General features: G+C 30.8%; 1 protein-coding gene across 1 annotated transcript; it reads right to left on the bottom strand.

Moving 5' to 3' along the window:
- Nucleotides 1–19799: 19799 nt before the first annotated feature.
- LOC108488863 (ethylene-response factor C3-like) lies at nucleotides 19800–20837 on the bottom strand. Its single transcript, XM_017793144.2, has one exon. It carries the CDS (start codon nucleotides 20690–20692, stop codon nucleotides 20015–20017), a length of 678 nt encoding a protein of 225 aa, XP_017648633.1. The 5' UTR covers nucleotides 20693–20837; the 3' UTR covers nucleotides 19800–20014.
- Nucleotides 20838–21324: the final 487 nt, after the last annotated feature.

The raw sequence follows: 21324 nt of genomic DNA, 5'->3' as shown, positions 1-21324 counted from the left end.
TTCTTGACAAAAAAAATTATTATGGTATTAGTTATTTATTTATCCTACTATTCTATTAGAAATTTGTTAATTTATTCAATAAATGAGACCATACAATTTGGAGGAAAAAAATAACAAACACCGGTATGTGTTGAAAGACAAACACAACGAAAGCTTCAGCTTCAACATCAATAAAACATTATGGCATGTTGACAATTAGCTCTGTTACAACTCAAGTACGACATATCAAGAGTGGTTGCAAGCACTTAATACAATAAAAAAATTACCCCCGGATGGTCTAAAATGGCGGGCATAAATTGGCAAAAGAATCAAGCATCTACCAAACTAGAGGGGATGGTGACAAAACTAACCCTAAAATTAACCGCAAAAGCAAGACTACATACAAAATAAAGACTAAAAAAAGTATTACAAGAGTAGACAAAAACTTTTAAAAGTGAAGACTTATTAAACAATGAAAAAATAAACAAAAAAACACATAAAACTTAAAACAACACGAGTCCAAACTGACTCATAAAATAATTTATTATTCTTAAACTTTCAAAATATAAACATATGAATAAGTCAACAAAGAGTTACCACTTTATAAAAGAAAGTGTTGGTGATCAGTAGTGTTTCAACGATGATAGACACCATCATCTATCCATCACAACTAGTGAAATCAATAAAGATACAAATAAAATAGATCTGTAAACTGAAAATAGTGAAGACGCATAGAGTGTGTAACACCCCTAACCCGAATCTGTCACTGGAACAGGGTTACGGAGCATTACCAGAGTTTACAAATCAAACAGACAGAAAATGCAAATATTTCATGTCAAATAGCATTCATGTCAAAAACCAATCAAAATCATACATATTTTCCCTTATACGAGCCATCAAGGTCCAAATTACGCATCAGAAACATATCGAGACTAAATCGGAAACTCAGAAAATTTTTCAAAAATATTAAAAATTTTTAATACTGCAGGGGTCACACGATCATGTGGTTAGGCCGTGAGACTCACATGACCAAGAGATACTCCCGTGTCTTAGACCGTGTGGGCATTCGAAATAGGGACGCACGGCCGTGTCTAAGCCCGTGTCCGTACCTGTGTAAGTATACTAACTTGGGTCACATGATCAAGTCACACGCCTGTGTGTTTGGCCGTGTGAGCATATTGACTTACATTCTTAAAAGATTGTAAGATTATCACACTATACATTCTTAAAAGTTGTTTTCTTTTACTTTTCAGATTATCGAAAGCTCGATTGGGTTAGAAGATTTTTAGATTTTTATCACACTATCCATATACTATCTGTACTTTCGAATGTTTTGATTTTGGTTATAATGGCATGTATAAGCATTTTGTTTAATGTTGGCCTATATGTAATTTGTTGAGATTTTCCACTTATTTGGCTTGTTTTTTATGCCTAATTATGACTTCTTGATATGTAAAAAATTGATTGTAGGTTGACACAAAATTGGGTGAGAAATATGGCTTGTAAAATGACCTATTTTCGTCCACACGGGCAGAGACACGGGCGTGTGTCTCAACTGTGTGTGACATACGGCCAGGTGACATGGCCGTGTGTCCCCTGCATCTTTTAAGAATGTAAGTCAAGATACAAGGGACACACGTGTTACCTAGCCAGATGTCATTATTGAGACACCAGTTCTGCTGCTGGACTAAAATAGGCTATTTTACAAGCCATATTTCTCACCCAATTTTGTGTCAACCTACAATCAATTTTTTACATATCAACAAGTCATAATTAGGCATCCAAAACAAGCCAAAATAAGTGGAAAATCTCAACAATATACATATAGGCCAACATTAAACAAAATGCTTATACATGCCATTATAACTAAAATCAAAACATTCGAAAGTACCGATAGAATATGGATAGTGTAATAAAAATCTAAAAATCTTCCAACCCAATCGAGCTTTCGATAATCTGAAAGGTAAAAGAAAACAACTACATAAGCAATGAATACTTAGTAAGCTCGGATAAACGTTAATCAAATTAATCCATTTCATTATGAAATTTACACTTAAGAATAAACGTTTACTGATACCGCACGATTCAAGAAACCATATTTAACAACTCACAAAATGAGTAAATCCATAGCATTACATATACATATTACCCCAAGTATAATAGAGACACATCACACTATCCCTTGGACTTCTCGGTATATAAAGCAAGCTAACTTTTAGTATAATGGCATGTATAAGCTAATTTAAGCATAAAAAAGAAATATTTTGGTTGGAACTAGCCATTGGAATTTCTTGTAATAGTTATATTTTAGAGTAAAAATATATATATTTGTGTGTAGCTTTATCATGCTTGGTATGTGTTTGAAATAGTTAAGTGATGCAAAGCATATCGTTATATGATGGTTAAATTGAGTTAACAAATTAAGTCAAATATGCACATAGGTGATATTATGTCATACTTAATACATGAATTTGGCTTGATTTGAATGCTTTAAATTGGTTGGTGAACATGTTTAAGTGTTTTTGTAGGTGAAAGGCAATTTAGGTGAGAAATAAAGCTTGGAAATGGCTTTATTTTGTCCACATGGGCAGAGACACGGACGTGTGTCTCAGTCGTGTGTGACACACGGCCATGCGCATGGGCGTGTGGTTTGGCCGTGTGTCCCCTACATCTTAAAATTTGAGAAACAGAATGTTTCGAATTGCTTACATGAGCAGAGACACGTGCATGTGTCTCAGCCATGTGTGTCACATGGTCTAGCACATGGGCATGTGACTTGGTCGTGTGACCCCTACACTTAATTATTAAAAATTAAATTGTTCATACGGCCTAGCACACGGGCTTGTGGTTGGCCGTGTGAATCAAGTCAGAGAGCTACATGGGTATGGACACGAGCTGGGACATGGCCATTTGCCTCACATCAAATGCCCACACGGCCTGGGACACAAGTGTGTCACTTGGCCATATGAGCCATATAGCCTGGCCACACGGGTGTGTGTCCTCTGCACCTAGTAAAAATTTTGAAATTTAGCGAAAAATTTTCTGAGTTCTCGATTTAGTCCCGACTTGTTTCTAACGCATAATTTGGGCCTTGAAGGTCCATTTGAGGGATACTATGATTAATATGTTTAATTTCAGTTATGAATAGTAAATGATATGAATTAACTGTATATGTTCTGTAAATTTTGGTAATGCTCCTTAACCCTGTTCCAGCGATGGATATGGGTTAGAGGCGTTACTTTTATTAGTATCAGAGCTACAGTTTAGCCGATTTTCAGACTAATGTAGCAAGTACGAGTTTAGTTATACATGCCATTATATAATTTGTGATAGTGTGATATCTCCTGACCATTTTAAACATGTTTTTCATATAGTAATATCGTCTAATTGAGCTGAATCTGAGGAAGCTGAGAGCAATACTTAAACTTTAGTTCAAAGAGCTATTTCCAGTAATAGAAGGCCCGTATCTGAGGGCTAAGGTGATGAGGCTAAAGAAGCCTTCTTTCAAATTATGAATGAATGGTTCACTGAATATTTGAGAACAAATCCTGCTGTACAACAATCTCCCCCTCATGTACCTCAACCTGTCCCTGATATGCCGTAAGGTATAGAACCTATTAGAACTGGTAAGCCTTCGGTAGATAAAATTTAAAAATATGGGGTAGAAGAATTTAGAACTACTATTGAAGACGATCCGGAAAGGGCTGAATTCTGGTAGAAAATACTATAATAGTTTTGGATGAATTATCTTGCACGCCTGACGCATGTTTGAAATGTGTTGTATTTTTGCTAAAAGATTCAGCATATCAGTGGTGGAATATTCTGGTTTCTATTGTACTGAATGAGAATGTTACATGGGAATTTTTCCAAACGAAATTTAAAAGAATTATATTAGCTAGAGATTTCTAGATCAGAAATGGAAAGAATTTTTAGAGCTTAAACAGGAGAATATGACTATAGCTGAATACGAGCAAAAATTTTTCAGATCAAGTAAATCTATCAGAGAATGTATTTAGATTGAAGTTGCCATCTGTAAAAGGTTTGAAGAGGGATTAAATAAAGACATTAAGCTATTACTTGGGATTCTGGAATTAAAAGAATTTATCATACTGGTTGATCGGGCACATAAAGCCGAAGAATTAAGTAAAGAAAAGAGACAAGCAGAAATGGAAGCCCGAATCTTGAGTAAAAGATTTATGGGAAAGTCACAACTGTCAGCTTCAAAGAAATCAAAGATATATCATGATTGTTCTACCATATCTATGGGGTATTTTGGGAAAAATCAAAGTACTCAACGCTCTAATCCGAGACCTTCGGTAATAAGTGCTGGAAGTGTTGAGAATCCCAAACCTAAATGCAAGTATTGTAGTAAATTTCATTTTGGTAAGTGCTGCATGAGAAGCAGAGCCTGTTTTAGATGTGGTTCTCTTGACTATTATATCAAAGATTGCCCGAAAATGATTGAAAAAGGCACTATTCAAACTTCAAGGTCGAGCAACCCTGCCTCGAGAGGTAGACCACCTCGTAACCCCATAATGTTAGTGGTAGCCGAAGTGCAACAAAAGATTTAACTGCTAAATCTGAAGCACGAGCACCAGCAAGGACAAATACTATTTGTGCAATAGAGGATGCCTTTGTACTAGACGTCATTATTGGTACTTTTTCTCTTCTTGATACTAATATTACTACTTTAATTGACACTGGTTCAACACATTCATACATTCGCACGAATTTAGCATTTATCAAAAATTTATCTGTTGAATCCACTGAATTCGTGGTCAAAGTATCAAACCCCCTAAGCCAGTATGTGATGGTGGATAAAATTTGTAAGAAATGTCCGCTAATAATACAAGGTTTCTATTTTTTGGCTAATTTGATGTTACTGCCATTTGATGAATTTGATGCAATTTTGGGTGTGGACTAGTTGACTCAGCATGATCCCGTAGCAAATCGTAAACAAAAATATATTGTGTTAAAATGTCAGAATAGTGAATTGCTCTATGTCGAATCTGATAAACTGTATGGGTTATCTAATGTGATTTCAGCTATACCAGTGCAGAAATATATCAAAAAAGGGTATGATGCTTGCCTTGCATATGTTAAGTTAATTTTCTGTTATACGAACTTACTAAGCATAATATGCTTACTCTGTTTTACTTCCTCTGTTTTATAGTACTCGAAAGCTCGTGAAGGTTGAAACTTGGTCAGAGACACATCACACTATCCCTTGGACTTCTCGGTATATAAAGCAAGCTAACTTTTGGTATAATGGCATGTAGAAGCTAATTTAAGCATAAAGAAGAAATATTTTGGTTGGAACTAGCCATTGGAACGGCTTGTATTAGTTATATTTTGAAGTAAAAATATATATATATATATATATTTGTGTGTAGCTTTATCATGCTTGGTATGTGTTTGAAATGGTTAAGTGATGCAAAGCATATCATTATATTGATAGTTAAATTGAGTTAACATATTAAGTCCAATATGCATATAGGTGATATTATACCATACTTAATACATGAATTTGGCTTGATTTGAATGGTTTTAATTGGTTGGTGAACATGTTTAAGTGTTTTTGTGGGTGGAAGGCAATTTGGGTGAGAAATAAGGCTTAGAAATGGCCTTATTTTATCCATACGGGTAGAGACACGGCGTGACTCAGTCTTGTGTAACACAAGGCCATACGCACAGGCGTGTGGTTTGGCCGTGTGTCCTTTGCATCTTAAAATTTGAGAAACAAAATGCTTCGAATTGCTCACATGGGTAGAGATACAGGTGTGTGTCTCAGCTGTGTGTGTTACACAGCCTAACACATGGGCGTGTGACCCTGCATTTAATTATTAAAAATTAAATTGTTCACACGGCCTAGCACATGGATGTGTGGTTGGCCATGTGAACCAAGACAAAGAGTTACACGGGTATGGACACGAGCTGGAACATGGCCGTGTACCTCACATCGAATGCCCACATAGCTTGGGACACGAGCGCGTCACTTGGCCATATGAGCCATATAGCCTAGCCACACGAGCGTGTGTCTCTTGCACCTAAGAAAAATTCTGAAATTTTGTGAAAAATTCCCTGAGTTCCTGATTTATTCTCGACTTGTTTCTAACGTATAATTTGGGCCTCGAGGGTCCATCTGAGGGAAAATATGATTAATATGTTTAATTTCAGTTATGACTAGTAAATGATATGAATTAACTGTATATGTTTAATAAATTTCGATGATGCTTCATAACCTTATTCCAACGATAGATATAGGTTAGGCGTGTTATAATTTCAGTGCATATTATAATTAAACATATTGTCATTCAACCAATAGCTTGGCACTTGCGTAAGTATCAAACAACAACACTTGTTAGCGTTCATGAACATATTTCATAAAACTTCAACATCAATAACTTTACTATCTCAACATGTTACACTTGAGTTTATTACTCGTCTCAAGATACATAATTTCCATATATCAATATATCAATATATTAATATCTATATATCATTCTCTTACCATTTCTTTATATACATATATCATTCAAGACAACTCCTGATATTTTACCTTTCGAAGAAAGACTTACGGATTTAAGTACATCGTTAACAGAAGCTCGAAAGCTTAACAGAAGCTCATGAGAGGTAAACAGAAACCCATAAGGGTTGAACAGAAGGTCGTAAGAGCTGAACGAAAACTCATATGAGTTAAACGAAAGCTTATAAAAGCTTAACAGAAACTCATAAGAGTTGAAGATAAGCTCGTAAGAGCTAAACGGAAAGTAAAACACCAGAGTTTGCAACAAATGCTGAATCTCAGTTTACTTGGGTAATTTGCCATCGTTTTCCTCTAATGCTGTCAATTCGCCAAATCACGAATGTACTTAAATCTTGCGTTTAATCCAAACTGAGTATTAGTTTCGATAATATTTTTCCAACAACAATTTAATTCCAACAATAAAACATATATATATTACCAATCATCAATTAACATTTACTTTCCTCAAAATTATACAGAATACAGTTCTTATGAACATACCTAGTTAAATTGCAAAAATACCAATATTCAGGGGCATTTTGGAAATTTTTCATTTTCCTCGATTTTCCACTCGACATTAATCTAAATTAATAATTTCATTCAATATATTAATTTAGACAATAAAACAATTCATTTCATGCAATTTGGTCATTTTTGACATTTTTATAAAATTGCCCCTAAAGTTTTACTTTAATTCAATTTAGTCTCTGGGCACAAAACATGCAAATTAACCAGTTTTAGTGCAAACTCATGCTAGCTGAATATTCATGGCATTCAATACAGCCCATTTTTGCAATAATTTCACAACAAACTCTTGTATTTTTACTATTTCAATAATTTAGTCCCTAATCGGGAAATTCATCAAAAATCACTTAATAAAATATTTTTAATTAACAACTAATGTCTCAATTTCATCATTTAACATAGAAAATCATATAGATTCATCAATGACAACATCCAAAATCTTTAACAAAATCAAAAACTAAGGTAAGATTTAGTTGGAACTAATTGTAACAATCTCAAAAATATAAAAATTATAAAAAATGGGTAAGAATTGTACTCACATCAAGCAAATATACAAAACCAGCTCTCCCCATGTCTGTTTGAATCGAAATTGGGAGAAGAAATAACTAGAAATCTCTTAGAAATTCAATTTGTAATTTTAATTTCATAATAATTACCATTTTGCTATTAAATGGACTTTTATTATTATTATTTTTGTAATGCCTCCTCATCTTATTCATTTAGGTATATTTACTATTTAAGTCCTGCCTTATTTATTAATCAAGCCATTTAATTACTTAAATATTTTAATTAGTTAGTTTTGCACCTTTTTAATTTAGTTCTTTTAATTATTTAACTATCGAAACGTTAAAATTTTTCAATGAAACTTTAATACCATCTTAAAGACATCCTGTAAATATTTATAAAAATATCTACAGCTTGGTTTATAGAAACAAGATCCCGATACCTCACTTTCTAAGACTATTTGACCTAATAAATCATTATAATACACAAATTACTAATTCAAAAACCTTTTTAAAATCATATTTGACTCATAAATATTAAATAATAATATTTACGAACTTACTTGTCGAATTTGGTGGCCTTGAACCACTATTTCCGACACCATTGAAAATCAGACTGTTATGACTCTCCCCCCCTTAAAAAAAAAATTTCGTCGTCGAAATTTGTTACGTGATACAAGCCATCAAGTCAAGTCTTTCTATCAACTTCTTAATAATAAACCACAGATAAGTCCATTATAACTTATTTCGATTCAGAACTCGTATCAGAAATCACATCTAAACTTGATATTATACCAAATTTAACTGAATGACAATGATATTCTCATGTCACATGTTTAAGTGACAAGTTTGTGGAAGCTGAGAGGTGCAAAAGTGTTTCAGTTGTTTGTTGGTGGTGATGGATTATAGAGCAAGATTGGTTTTGGGAATGATGATATGGTGCACGGGATGATAGTGAATCGACAAGAATTCGGTAATGGTGATTATGCTATAAAATCAAATGAAAAAGCTAGTTGATGAAGGTTATATATATATTCTAATTTTTGGAAGGTGTTGTGTACAAACTAGATGCTAATGTAGGCTGGGTGCTAGCAATATGGTATGGGGCAGGTGAGGTGAGAAAAGGTAAGGCCAATACACAATTGGCAAAAGTTAAGGTGCAAGTAGGATGGAGTTCTGAAATTCTCGACTCAAAAGTTTAAGTTTGAAGTTAAGTTGGAACAAAATTGGGTTACAATAATTAAACATTTTTCCCTTGGAAAAGGTAAGTACACTTAATAATAGGGCAAAGATGAAAAGGTTTTGTTTGGGATCATGAATTCGGTATTCATGACTGGTAATAATAACCTTGACAGTATTCTTGAATCTAAACTTCAAAAGTATGGTAAAACAAAGATTTTGAAATTAATCTTAGCATCATTCTTGAATTGAAACAACTTGATGAAATAGTTGAGCTAGCAAATTCAAAAATTTGAAGACGATGTTGGGTGTCACTCCTGGACTAAACATAAATATAAAATTTATACCTGGCGAAATCGAAATTTAAGGTAAACTCAATGTTTAAAACTATTTAAAGAGAAAATTGAAAATATCAACACTAAGAAATTTAAAACAATTATGCTTTATTTCATTACATTTTGGTTTCATCATTATTGTGCTTTATTCATTGTGCATCATTGGAAACTCTAATTACCAAAACTATTAACACATTTTAAAAATTCAATAAATTTTATATATTTGGAAAAATAAATCTTCCAAAGTTCTTTTAAATATTATGCGCTTTTCAAAATTAAAAAAAAATTCATCTTATATTTTTTATTTTTAAAATTCAAAAAATTCATTAAGGAATTTCTTATGTTGATTTTTTTTCAAATATTTGAAAAAATTATTAAATTTTGAATTTATAAAAATTAGAATATTATATATATTTTATTTTTAAAATTCAGCTAATCAAATCTTCGATTGTTTTCATCACATTAGCTTTTGTAAACGCAAATATTTAGTGTGGTATTCCTTTGAATTTGAAATGAACAAAGTTGCTCTTAAACTAATAGTTTATTAATGGAAATAGTATCCTTATTTTTTCTTGTCATTTTTAAATAGTAAATTACTCCATTTATATGGAGAAAGATTAAATTGTTGTGGATCCTATAAAACAACAACATTTTAATTGGGGATTTATTATATTTTTCAAATTACTCATTTTCCAGTTCCGTATGATGGGATATGTAAATATCAAATCTGAATAAAATGCATTCAAGAACCAAAAGCAGGGGAGAAAAAGTAAGAGAGAAGAATTTGAAGCATAAGTCAAGTTGAAAGACTTATATGTATGTGGTGGGAAATTAAAATATGAAATCATGCAGTATAGTTTGGCTTATGTTGTGCTAAATTAGAACAACTCATGTTGTTTATGCTTTTTTATAAAATCAATCAAATCCGAGTCGTAACACAAAAGAAGCAGCAAGGTCGATGGAGGAAAAACAAATGATTATATTTCATTTTCAACTTTGTTTAAACTTTTTTTGTCACGAGAAATGAATAGAATTAGTATTGGAAATTAATGCCTGTTGTTGTTTGTTCCCAATTACTAAGGACTTTGGGTCCAACATGAAGTTTTAAATGGGACAGGAAGCACTCCTAACTCCTACCTCTCTCTCTCTCTCTATATATATATATAACAAAAAACCTCACTATTCTTAATATAATCATTCATTTAATTGTCAAGCTACATAAACAAATCCCGCAAGTGGGTTATTCTACGTCTTACTCTGTCGTAACCATTTTTTGAAAAAAAACGGGTATCAACTAAAAAAACAAAAACAGGAGTCGCCACCAATCTTTTTAGGTGCGATTGGATCACCTTAAGTTGATCATTTTAATAAAGGTTAAGATTTACTAAAACGATGATTTTTTTGGTCTACGAAAATCAGAGAATGAGTTCGGGAGTCGGTTACGCACGGGGAAGGATCAGCACCCTCGATACGCCCAAAATTGGTACCTAGTCGATTAATTAGTGTCTTAGTGTCGAAAATTTGAAAACTTGAAAGAATTTAAAATATGATCCCTCTTTGTAAAGAAAATGCTCAAATGTTAATGACCTTCTCGTCTCACAAGATAAAATGTCACATCCAAGAAGTTAGGACACGTCATCTTGAATTTTCGAGAGCGAGCTTGCCTTTTATATAAAAATTCGTGTATTTCAAAAGGTTATTCAGTTAGTTCAGGTGAACGAGGAAAATCGAAACCCAGTAAGTTAGGGCACGTTTCCTCGAATTCCCAAACACCGAATATTGCCTTTTCTTGCAAAAATCTTATTTCGAGGTAACAAAATGCCATACCCAGTAAGTTAGGGCACAACACCTCGTATCTCCGAGAATAAGCATTTTTCAAAACTCATGTCGCGATTTAAAAGAGTATTCCGTTATTTAGGTTAAAGGAGAAAAATCGAAACCCAGTAAGTTAGAGCTCAATTATCTCGAATTACCTAATACCGGAAATCGCTTTTATGAAAGAATTATTTTAATATATTGAGTAAAAACGTGATTTATAATAAAACATAAATGCTATGGTATTAATATGTATAATGACATAATGATAGATGTAATAGCGTCAAAAAAACAATTATAAAAGATGAAACAATAGTGAAGCTTAGAAATATGAAAATGTAAACACATACGTGAGGAAAATGAAATAATCGAACACACAAGCAAATAAATAAATAAACGAATAAAAATGGTAAAATAAAATGACAATGGTGATAATAATAATGATAAAAAGTATATACATATTATGTATTTAGGTACATACATAATAATGTATAATAAGAAATATATATAAAAATATATACATACATAATAATAGTATGATATTAAAGGATACATATGCGTAGTATATAAAAATGTATACGTAATAAAATTATATAGTATGTATATGTTAGTAATAATAATTATGATGACACAAATAGTGAATGATTTAAGGTTTGAAAGAATTTACAAAGGTATAAATAAACAGATGACTAAACGATAATAATGAGAATAACGATATATATAAGTGATACAAGTATGCTAAAATATGTATGTATATATATTTTAAATTAGTTAGCATAAAACAATCACAGTATAGGTAATTACATATAAAAAGGGTTATAACAATAAAAGTAATAGTGATAACAATGAAAGGTATAATAGTAATTATATTAAAAGTGCAAAAATAATGATAATAATAAAACATTACATAAATATATGGGAAAATAAATATATGATAATATCGAATATATATACATAACATGTACGTGTAATACAAACAAAATATACACATAATATATTAAACATATACATGACACACGTAATATACATGATAGAACATAATATGATATTCACAATATATATAAAAAAACTATAACAAAGTGATATACATGATATAATATTAATTTACATGGGCATAATATGAAGTATAATATACAAATATATATTAAAGGTATGTATATGTGGCACAAATGTATTAACAAGACAATAAGATCAAAAACTAATAATAATAATATATACGCAGTATATATATATTGAAGATATAAATAAACATATATTGATATTAATAGTAGATATGATGGAGGTAGAAGTAGATATAAAAGTATATATAATGTGGTATTAATATGTGTATAATATAGTATTTAAGTGTATATATGTAAGAAATATATATATATATACATAGTGTTAGAGATATATTATATATATAGTGCTTGAAGTATATACATGAGATAGTAAAATACATAACTAGCAACGATAAAATATAATATATACATATATGTGTAAAAATATAATATATTAAAAAGGGATATATACTTGTATAAAATATAATATGGGTGAAGATAGATATAACAATAATATGATATAAAAGCATATATATGATATTGAAAGACGATATGTATATTAGGAATGATAATAATAAATATATGTAGATATAGTAATACATAATATAGTTAAAATATATATATACATATATGTTGAAAATAAATATATGGTGATATTACAGTATGTGCATAATATATATATTTAGATATCATATGTAATGTATAAAAGAATATATCTAATATTATAAAGGAGAAATATACATAACATATATACGTATACATATAAAAAAAATCTAGTCATAATGTTAACATACATGTGTATTAAGAAGAATATTAATAATAAAACCATTAATAATATTTTAACATATATACATATAAGTATTAAAATACAACAGTAATAAAATATAATATTGTAAATAATATTAAAATTAAATTAGAATAATATGGAAAAGTGAAAGAGAAGGGATGAAATCGAATTAAAAACAGAATTTTGAGCCGAATTTAAAAATCATCAAAGGGGAAGGAGACTGGTTCGAACACGCGAACAAACAGGAGGGACCAAGGAGAAATAGTCCATTTTATCAAACGACGCTGCTCAGAGGTCTATCCTTCAAGCGATCAAGGGATTAAATTGAAATGTAATTAAAATTACGGGACCAAATTAAAGAACATGAAAAGACCTGATTAAAACCAAAAGATTGCGGAAGGATCGCATGCAATCGTCCCAAATGTCAAAACACACGGATCCTTCGTGGAGCGGGTCGGGTTTGGTCGGCGCTTGAAAGCGGTGCCGTTTTGTGTTTAACATGGCGGGCAAACGGTGCGTTTTTTGCGCCTATATAACCCAATTTTTATATTTTTTCATTTCTCCTCTCCTCTAAAAAAACTCCTAAAATCCTCCTCTCTCTCTCATGCCTTTTAAACCGGTGAAGTGCGGTAGGTCACCATTGCGTCTTGGCAAAGTCGCTCGACCACCGTACACCTGTGGCGGAAATCGCCCGTGGGTAGTTTTTTTTTCTTCTTTTTTTTATATCTTTTATTTATTTATGTTTTTTAATATATGTATGTAAGTGAGAAAAAAATAGCTCCGAAAACAAAACGAGAGTAAAGTAAAAAATCACCTTAGACTTTGGTATTTTCGGTTCTCCGATTTCTGATATCGGGCTATTTCTTGCTTTTTGATGTTACTAGAGTCTCTATTTTTTGTTTGTACCGAATATTGTTTTCTTTTTTTTATTTCTCAAAGAATCCAAAAAAAATCCCCCTAAATGGTTCTCTGATTTGGCTTTAAATACCCACTACATTTCTTTTTTAATATTTATCTATTCTTCCATTGTTGCTGCAGACAAACGGTGGTGGAGTAGAGGCGGTAGTGGATGGGACAGGGGCAAGTGGCTGAACGGCTAGGGTTTTAGGTCTCCTTTCTTCTTCTTTTTTTTTTTGTATTGGGCTAGGGATTTAGTGATTTTGGGTTTAGGTCAAATGGGTTAGAGGGTTTTGGGCCCAAAAATTGGGCTTATACATACTCTCTTTTGCTTTATTATAATATTTTATAAGTTTTACAAATACTAAACCATTCAATCATTATCTCAACAATTAAATAAACTCGAATTTGGAATCTTAAGTTTCTTAATGCTTCAACTTTGTTATTCCCAATAAATTATGTTTCTTGTTGTTTAAATGGTATTGAATGTAATAGGTATTCATTCATTTTATAATGTTTTTTTAGTTATTTATAATAGTTATATTTTAACAAAAAAATATAAATAACTCAAAAAAACTATAAATGATTAATAGATGTTAGATATAATGGTAAGGTAGAAAAAAATGGAAATTTAAATTTTAGAGAGATTATCAAATGTTTTTTAAATATAACAATTAAATAATTTATAAATAGTATGGTTGTTGAAATTGGGGATTAGATTTAAAATTTTGAGAAAAAAGAGTTTCCATATTGAGAGAGATTGATGGATTTGGTGGGTGTTAATTAATAATTAAAGGTGAAATGAAGGTGCGCTTGTTGGCAGTTTTATTTCTAAATTAAGACTAATGTTTCTTCAGATTCATGCAAGATGGAAAAATTAAATAAATGAAAGCCAAACCTAGGACTGTATTAGTTTCTTTATTTCTTAAAATGCTATCTGTCTTTCCATGCTTTTTAATTATCATTAACTCATATCGGGAGGAGTTGCATTATTTTGTTATTATAATTTAATGCCTTACTCATGTGAAAGCTTCTCCAATCATTCAAATTTGGAGAATTGAAGAGGATTTCAGCATTTTATAATCACTTTATTCAGCTAATAAAAAACACTACTACTTAGTTCTTCTTCTTCTTCTTTTTATTTATTTTATGTTTAGTACATAATTTTGAACTTAAAAAAAAGTTTGGTACCAATTTAAAATTAAAAATAAAATAAAAAACTTGAAACCAAGGTCTGGGATTTTACATTTAAAAATTGTTGAACATTAATATTTTTGAGTTTATATAGATTTTAAGCTAATTCATTAATTAAATTTTAAGTTAAAATACTTATAATTTGAACTTTTCTTATCTAATAAATTATTTTTAATCAAAATAAGAAAAATAAAGTCAATATCTTTCTAGGTATTTGAACTAAGTTTAACTTTTGGAGTTGACATTGTTGAGAGGAATTTACTTGAATAACATCTCTATCCGAACAAAACTAAGCTTAGACTCTAAAACAAATGATATAGAACACACCGATATAAAACACTCGCATTGAGCAAACATGGGGTATTTATGTTTATTTTATTTTACATATATTACCCTCATACAATAGGTTCATCTACAGACAGTAAAGGAACTCATTAAGTTCATTCAAACTTAAAAAGTTGACTGATGTCCGTAGGACATGCGAGGTTGATTGAAGACTAGGAGGAGGGACCAAGCCAGATGAAGTGGTGAGATCAAGGAGCGTAGACAGTTCAAGTCATGCGCATAGGAAGAGGGTACCATTAGAGGCTTCACCTCAAGATAAAGCATGATATGATAAGACGTCGTCCTTAAAGTTTGGACATTTAGGATAGATAGTCCTTAGTAAGATTTTAAGAAATTCTTGTAAACAAACAGTCTGATTAGAGATAGAAATGAATTGAAGGATTATTACTTTTATTTCTTCATTATTAAATAGTTTTTTTTAAACTATTTTAATAGTAATTAAGTTAGTCAAATTTAAGTATAGGTCTATTTGTGACGCTCTACCTAGATCCGGCAAATAGAGTAGGTGTGAGGTGTTACAGATTCCATGTAAACTACTTTGGTTTTTTAAGCTAAAAAAAAAAGATGGTGTGACTAAGGAATTTATGAACACTTTCAATTATATTCCAAAACATGCGAGACACATGTCAGAGTTTAAATCATTGAATTTATACTTGGAATTTTTGAAGAATTTGAACTCCTCAATTAAAGAGCCAATACAAAAATACTATAAGGTAAAGCGGTGGCATGGTAAAAGATTTGCCTGAAAATTAATTGAGCCAAGGTGGTATATTTTCTTATTAAAATCACGACTTAAGCTAAGTCTTGGAAAGTTGAAATTGTGTTAGCCAGAATTGACTTGGATTTTGGAGACGTTTATTTATGAAGCAATAAAACTTCTTCGGCAAAGACTTATGTACTGTTGGAGAGGTGGTGTAGATCATCAGGATGCTGTCATCAAGCTTCTGGATGCTAATCTAAAAGAATCATGCCAAGACTATAACTGAGGTGATCATTGGGAGACAACCCAAGTCTTTAGTTTTTTTTTTTTTCTAATTATTATCTACTTTATTCTATTTTCCTTTATTTTTCGTAATTTTTTTGATTGGTTAATTATTTTATTTTTAGTTTATTTATTAGAAGGTACGAAGGTTGTTGATAATGTAATTTCATGACAGTTAATTGAAGTATGACTACAAGAGAAAAATGAAGAACTCATTTCGCTAAAGCGAAATTTATTTCTAGAATCTATTTCCTTTGGAGTGAAATTAGGCAAAGAGTTTGCTAAATTTTCTGCGGGGGCAAAAATATATATTTGTTGGAGCGGAACTAGACAGAGTTTGCTAAGTTTTCCGCTAGAGTAAAAACTATTTTAGCTAGAGTGGACATGGAAACCAATAAATGAGGGACATGTGTAGCATATCCAACCTTCACCAGCAACCTCCACCACCCCTTTCAATCCCACAGAACCAATGCACCCCTTCCAACAACCACCTTTCCTAGTCTGAATCCATCACCTTTTGGATCCGACGACTAATCCCCATAAGAATGAGGCCTTTGTTGCTAATCAGGGGAGCTTGTGTTCCTTGTCTTTCGTACTTTCATTCGTAATATTTATTATTAATTTTTCATGGTTATTGTGTGTCGTATCTCTTTCACATTGAGGACAATATGATATTTAAATTTAAGGGAGAAATACAATCGTCTTTTAATGAAAATATTTTTTTTGGTGTCTTGTTATGTCACTTGGCTTTTAGTTTGTTTTTGAGGTGAAATCATAGGCGAAACTTAATTAAAGGAATGATTTAGGTATTGTTTGAATTGTTTGTGTCTGTTAAGCTAATAATATTCCTAGTACCCTTAATCTAAGCTTATATAGACCATTTTCTTTGTTCTTTTATTCACCCTTTATGATTTATGCCTAGTCAAAATTAAGCCTTAGTGTTTAACTATTTTCAATCTTTTGTTTGTTTAATTTAAATGTTAGTGCTTAATGGATTTATGTTTTTAGCTAAAAGTATGGATTGGGATAGATAGAAATATGGAGGAAAATATTTTTGATGAGAGAGAGGATAAAGGATAATTATTATTATTATTTTTGAATGGACGTAGTTAGTTATGTTATCATTGAAAAAAACATAATTTGCAATAAATAAAATTTTGATAGCAAATCAGTGCTTGTTATTAAGAAAATAGAGATGAGAAAGACTAATTTAGATTACATATGACAATGACTATGACTTTACATAAATTTCACCCACTTTAATTTAAAATTCTAATGTAGTGACAAATAGGTTAGTGTTAACAAAATGTACGTACACTATACTAGGTAGTTAAACATTTTCTACTAATATTTTAGATCTTCATTCTTTTCCTTTTATCATCTAGGAAACACCACCGTTAGCTTACATATTCAATTATATAAACAAATTTTATTATGTGAGGATTTTTATAATTTTTTCTTATTTTAGTATTTATTATTTTATAAAAATTTCTATTATTCAATTAAAATTTAAATTTTAACGGATAAATAATAAAGGTTGATAGCTGAAGTTAAGCTTTTATTTTAGTATTTATTATATGCACTTTCCTCTAACAGTAAAATTTTTAGACAGTCCAACTATAACCCTAATTCTCTATAAATACTAAACCATTTTTATTTTTTCACTAAAATCCAACTCTCTTTGTTCTCTCTAAACTCTCAATTTTCTCAAGATTTGTTTGAAATTTTCAAATATATTTGTAAAAATATTACAGTTTTATTTTATTATCTAGTAGATTATTCATTTCGATTAGATTTTTAGTCTATATAATACTAATTAAACTTGGATCTTTTTCCAAACTATGATCAGTTCAAAATTTTCAAAGTTTCGACTTCAAACTTCACCTAATTAGTCATTTCAATGGTTGAAAAGATAAATAGTATGTAGTTTTTAAACTTCATAAATATAATTACAAGATTGATAAATATTTTATAGGAGTGTATTAAAATAAATATTTATAAAGAAAGACACATAATTATTTTTAAAATTATTTGTAGAATAAAAAATAAACTAATATACCAAATATTAACTCATATATTAATAAGATTATATAAATACTTTAATTTTAAAAATATTTTTAATCTCTCTTTGAAAAATCACCTCTAAAAAAACTCTCTCAATTGAAAAGCAGGTGGTTAAAATGGGACTGAATCTGTCTATTATTTGAAAAAAAAAAAAAAAAAAAAGAGATCCGATTAATCTGTGAGTCAATAGAAACTGGATGAACCGAGATAAAAATAATTAACTTAACTGCTGAATTGAATTGAATTTTTTTAATAATTTATGAATTAAAAAGAATTGATTAATAAATCTTAAAATAGTGTAGATATTGTTTCTGTCTGTGAACAAAAGGGAAAGTAGAAGAGACATGTTAAACAAAATCCATTATTGTTATTGTTTGGAATTTTACGAATGATATTTTAGAGAATCAGTTGTTCTTAATTTCTGGATTTCAGATAATTAAATTCAACTTGTCGTTTCTTTTGTCTTATCTGAAAACATCTATAGAAATAATTAAATTTGTATTTTTTAAATTTCATGTTTATCTCTCTTTAACTTTAAGTGTGACTTGTATATTTAATTAGCTTATTTTAATTTAATTTTTGTTATTTTTAAATAACATTTCTTATTCTTTTATAAATAAATAACTCAAATCAACCTCTCCACTTTGTTATGAGTAAATTAAATATTTATATCAAGATTTTTTTTTAAGACAATCTAAACCTGAAATCCAATGTCAATGCTACCTTAATAATACAAAAACAGTGAAATCTAATGTCAATGTATTTATCAACTCTTTTGTAAACCATACCTTTGTTTTTTTTTTTTTTAATACCATTTACTTAAAATTTTGTAAAATCCAATGTCATTTTTTTTTCTAAATTCAAAGATGTATTCAACGTTTCTAATCCACATGTATTGACTGAATGGTTTTCTTTTGCTTTTCTTTATTCTTTCGCCACACTTGAAACTTATGTAAATCATTTGTTATTAATATTAATGTCAATGACGATTAGTTTAAAGTTATCAAATTTTATAATTTCACTTACTCTTAATTTATATATTTGGATAATTGGATTCTCAATCCAAATTTTATCTTAATTTAAATTTTATTAAATATGATATCATTTTAATGATCCTATAATGTGCTCGTTGATATGGGCATCATTATCAATTTAAAAAACGTGAGTTCCAATATGTTAAAACGCATTATCCTCTTATTTATAAGTTAGAAAAAATTATAAATAATTTCAATTATCGTATAAAAAGAATATAACTTATATATACTTATTGATATTTGATTATCTCAATATTAGAATTGAGTTTGTGGTTGAATAAAAGAATTTTAATGCTGTAAACTTAGTTTAAAATTGTCAAATGAAAAAATTTACGACTAGACTTTCAGCATTTGTTGTTTTATCTCATTCATGGAATTGTGTTTTTTCTTTCCGTCACATATATTTACAGGAGTTTGTATTATTGTTTTAGTTATATATTTGAATTTCCAATTTAATTTAACAAATTTGATAATTTCTATGCGTAGACCTAGTCTGCAATCTTTAAACAATATATATAAATAAAGTGGGTCATAAAGGAGGAAGCAGTTAGAATCCTGCCCCGCAGCATTCCGCGATAATTGAAGCAGACAATATGAAAGGTGAATTTTATCTACATTTTCCAAAGTTAATTTCAACTTTACAAGAAAAAGGGAAAAAAAAAAATTTAAAACAAAAAATCAGATAAGATGAAATATGGAACAAGATTGAGCACTTCTAAAATTCACCCTCCATCAACAAAAGTTGCGACCTCCCCGGATTCAATGAGACGAAGAAAAGAAAAGAAAAAGTTAAGAGACAGAGAGAAATTCTACCAAGGAACATTAGTCTCCGTTTCACATGAAGTTAGAAGCTGTTCCAAGTAATCAGCTCCTAAATCCTCCAACACCACTAAATTTTGATGTTGCAATGGCGTTGGGGCCACGTTTTGTTTGGTGTTTTTGTTGGTGGACTTGGATCTTTTCCTTAAGCAGTGCCTCTTTTTAAGAGCCACAACAGGGGAGCAACCCTCCTCACATCGATACTTGATGTCCTGAAGCGATTCCCTCACCACTTCCACCGGGAAATTCAGAGTAGCCAATGACCCTTTCATCGAAAATGCGGCTTGATCGTAGGCTATGGCGGCCGCTTCGGCGCTGTCAAATGTTCCAAGCCAGACCCTGACGCCATTCCTGGTCGAGTCTCTAATCTCGGCGGCGTATTTCCCCCAGGGCCTCTTCCTCACCCCTCTGTAACTTTTTTCCTTCTTGGGATGATTAGCGTCAGAGGTGACCTCTTCCTCCCTCACACTGTTGGTGGAGCTGGACTCCGTGGATTCCTTGGGTCCATCACCCAAAGAATCCATCCAAATCATTTCGTCTAAGTCACTGAAGTTGAAAGGAATGGAAATATTGTAGTCAGGAAGAAGGTCGTCCCAGCAACCAAACGATGATGATTCAGGGGAGAAGTCTGGTGTAGTTGAATTTTGGAATAAAGTGGGTTCTTCCATAACCGCTGGGACTTGGCTTTAGATTTTGGCGATCGAGGTGGTGGTTGTTTTCTCTGTGGGGGGGAATGATGAACTTTGTTTTGGTCTCCGCAACATTTGAAGTGCCCTTTGACACTTTAAATACCAGATAGTAAGGGCAGATTTGAACTAGAATTATTTTTCCTTATTAAAGAAAATGGATTAAAATTTAGAGAACAGATGAAAACGAAGATTAATTACGCACGTGAGTCAATAGTGACGTACGGCGGCGGGGTTGGACCCAAAATTGCGTAAGATGTGATGAATACTGCCATATCATCACACTTTGGCTTCTTTAGCCCACGTGGCAGTCTGGCAGAAGCTTTTCGATACAACGTGGCAGGGAATTTCCTCTTTATTAGGAAGCAGCTTTGGTAGATGGTGCTGCCTAAAATGAATTTTTCATAACCTCGGCAGAATTTTATAAAATGTTTTAGGAATTTTGTAGTTTAATAATTTACTTAGTAGTTTTTTTTTAAAATTTATTCAATTTTTTTTCTTATAAAATAAAAATTCACCATTATCCTAATCAAAACCAAAATTTATTTTTTTATTAGATTTGATAAAAACTGGGTGGATTTCAATTGATATTTGGTTTGCTTTCTGAGAAATCA

Source organism: Gossypium arboreum, chromosome 11, assembly GCF_025698485.1.
Source record: "Gossypium arboreum isolate Shixiya-1 chromosome 11, ASM2569848v2, whole genome shotgun sequence".
NCBI classification, from domain to species: Eukaryota; Viridiplantae; Streptophyta; class Magnoliopsida; order Malvales; family Malvaceae; genus Gossypium; species Gossypium arboreum.
The sequence above is the reverse complement of the archived record's forward strand: the minus strand, read 5'-3'. Positions and strand labels throughout refer to the sequence as shown.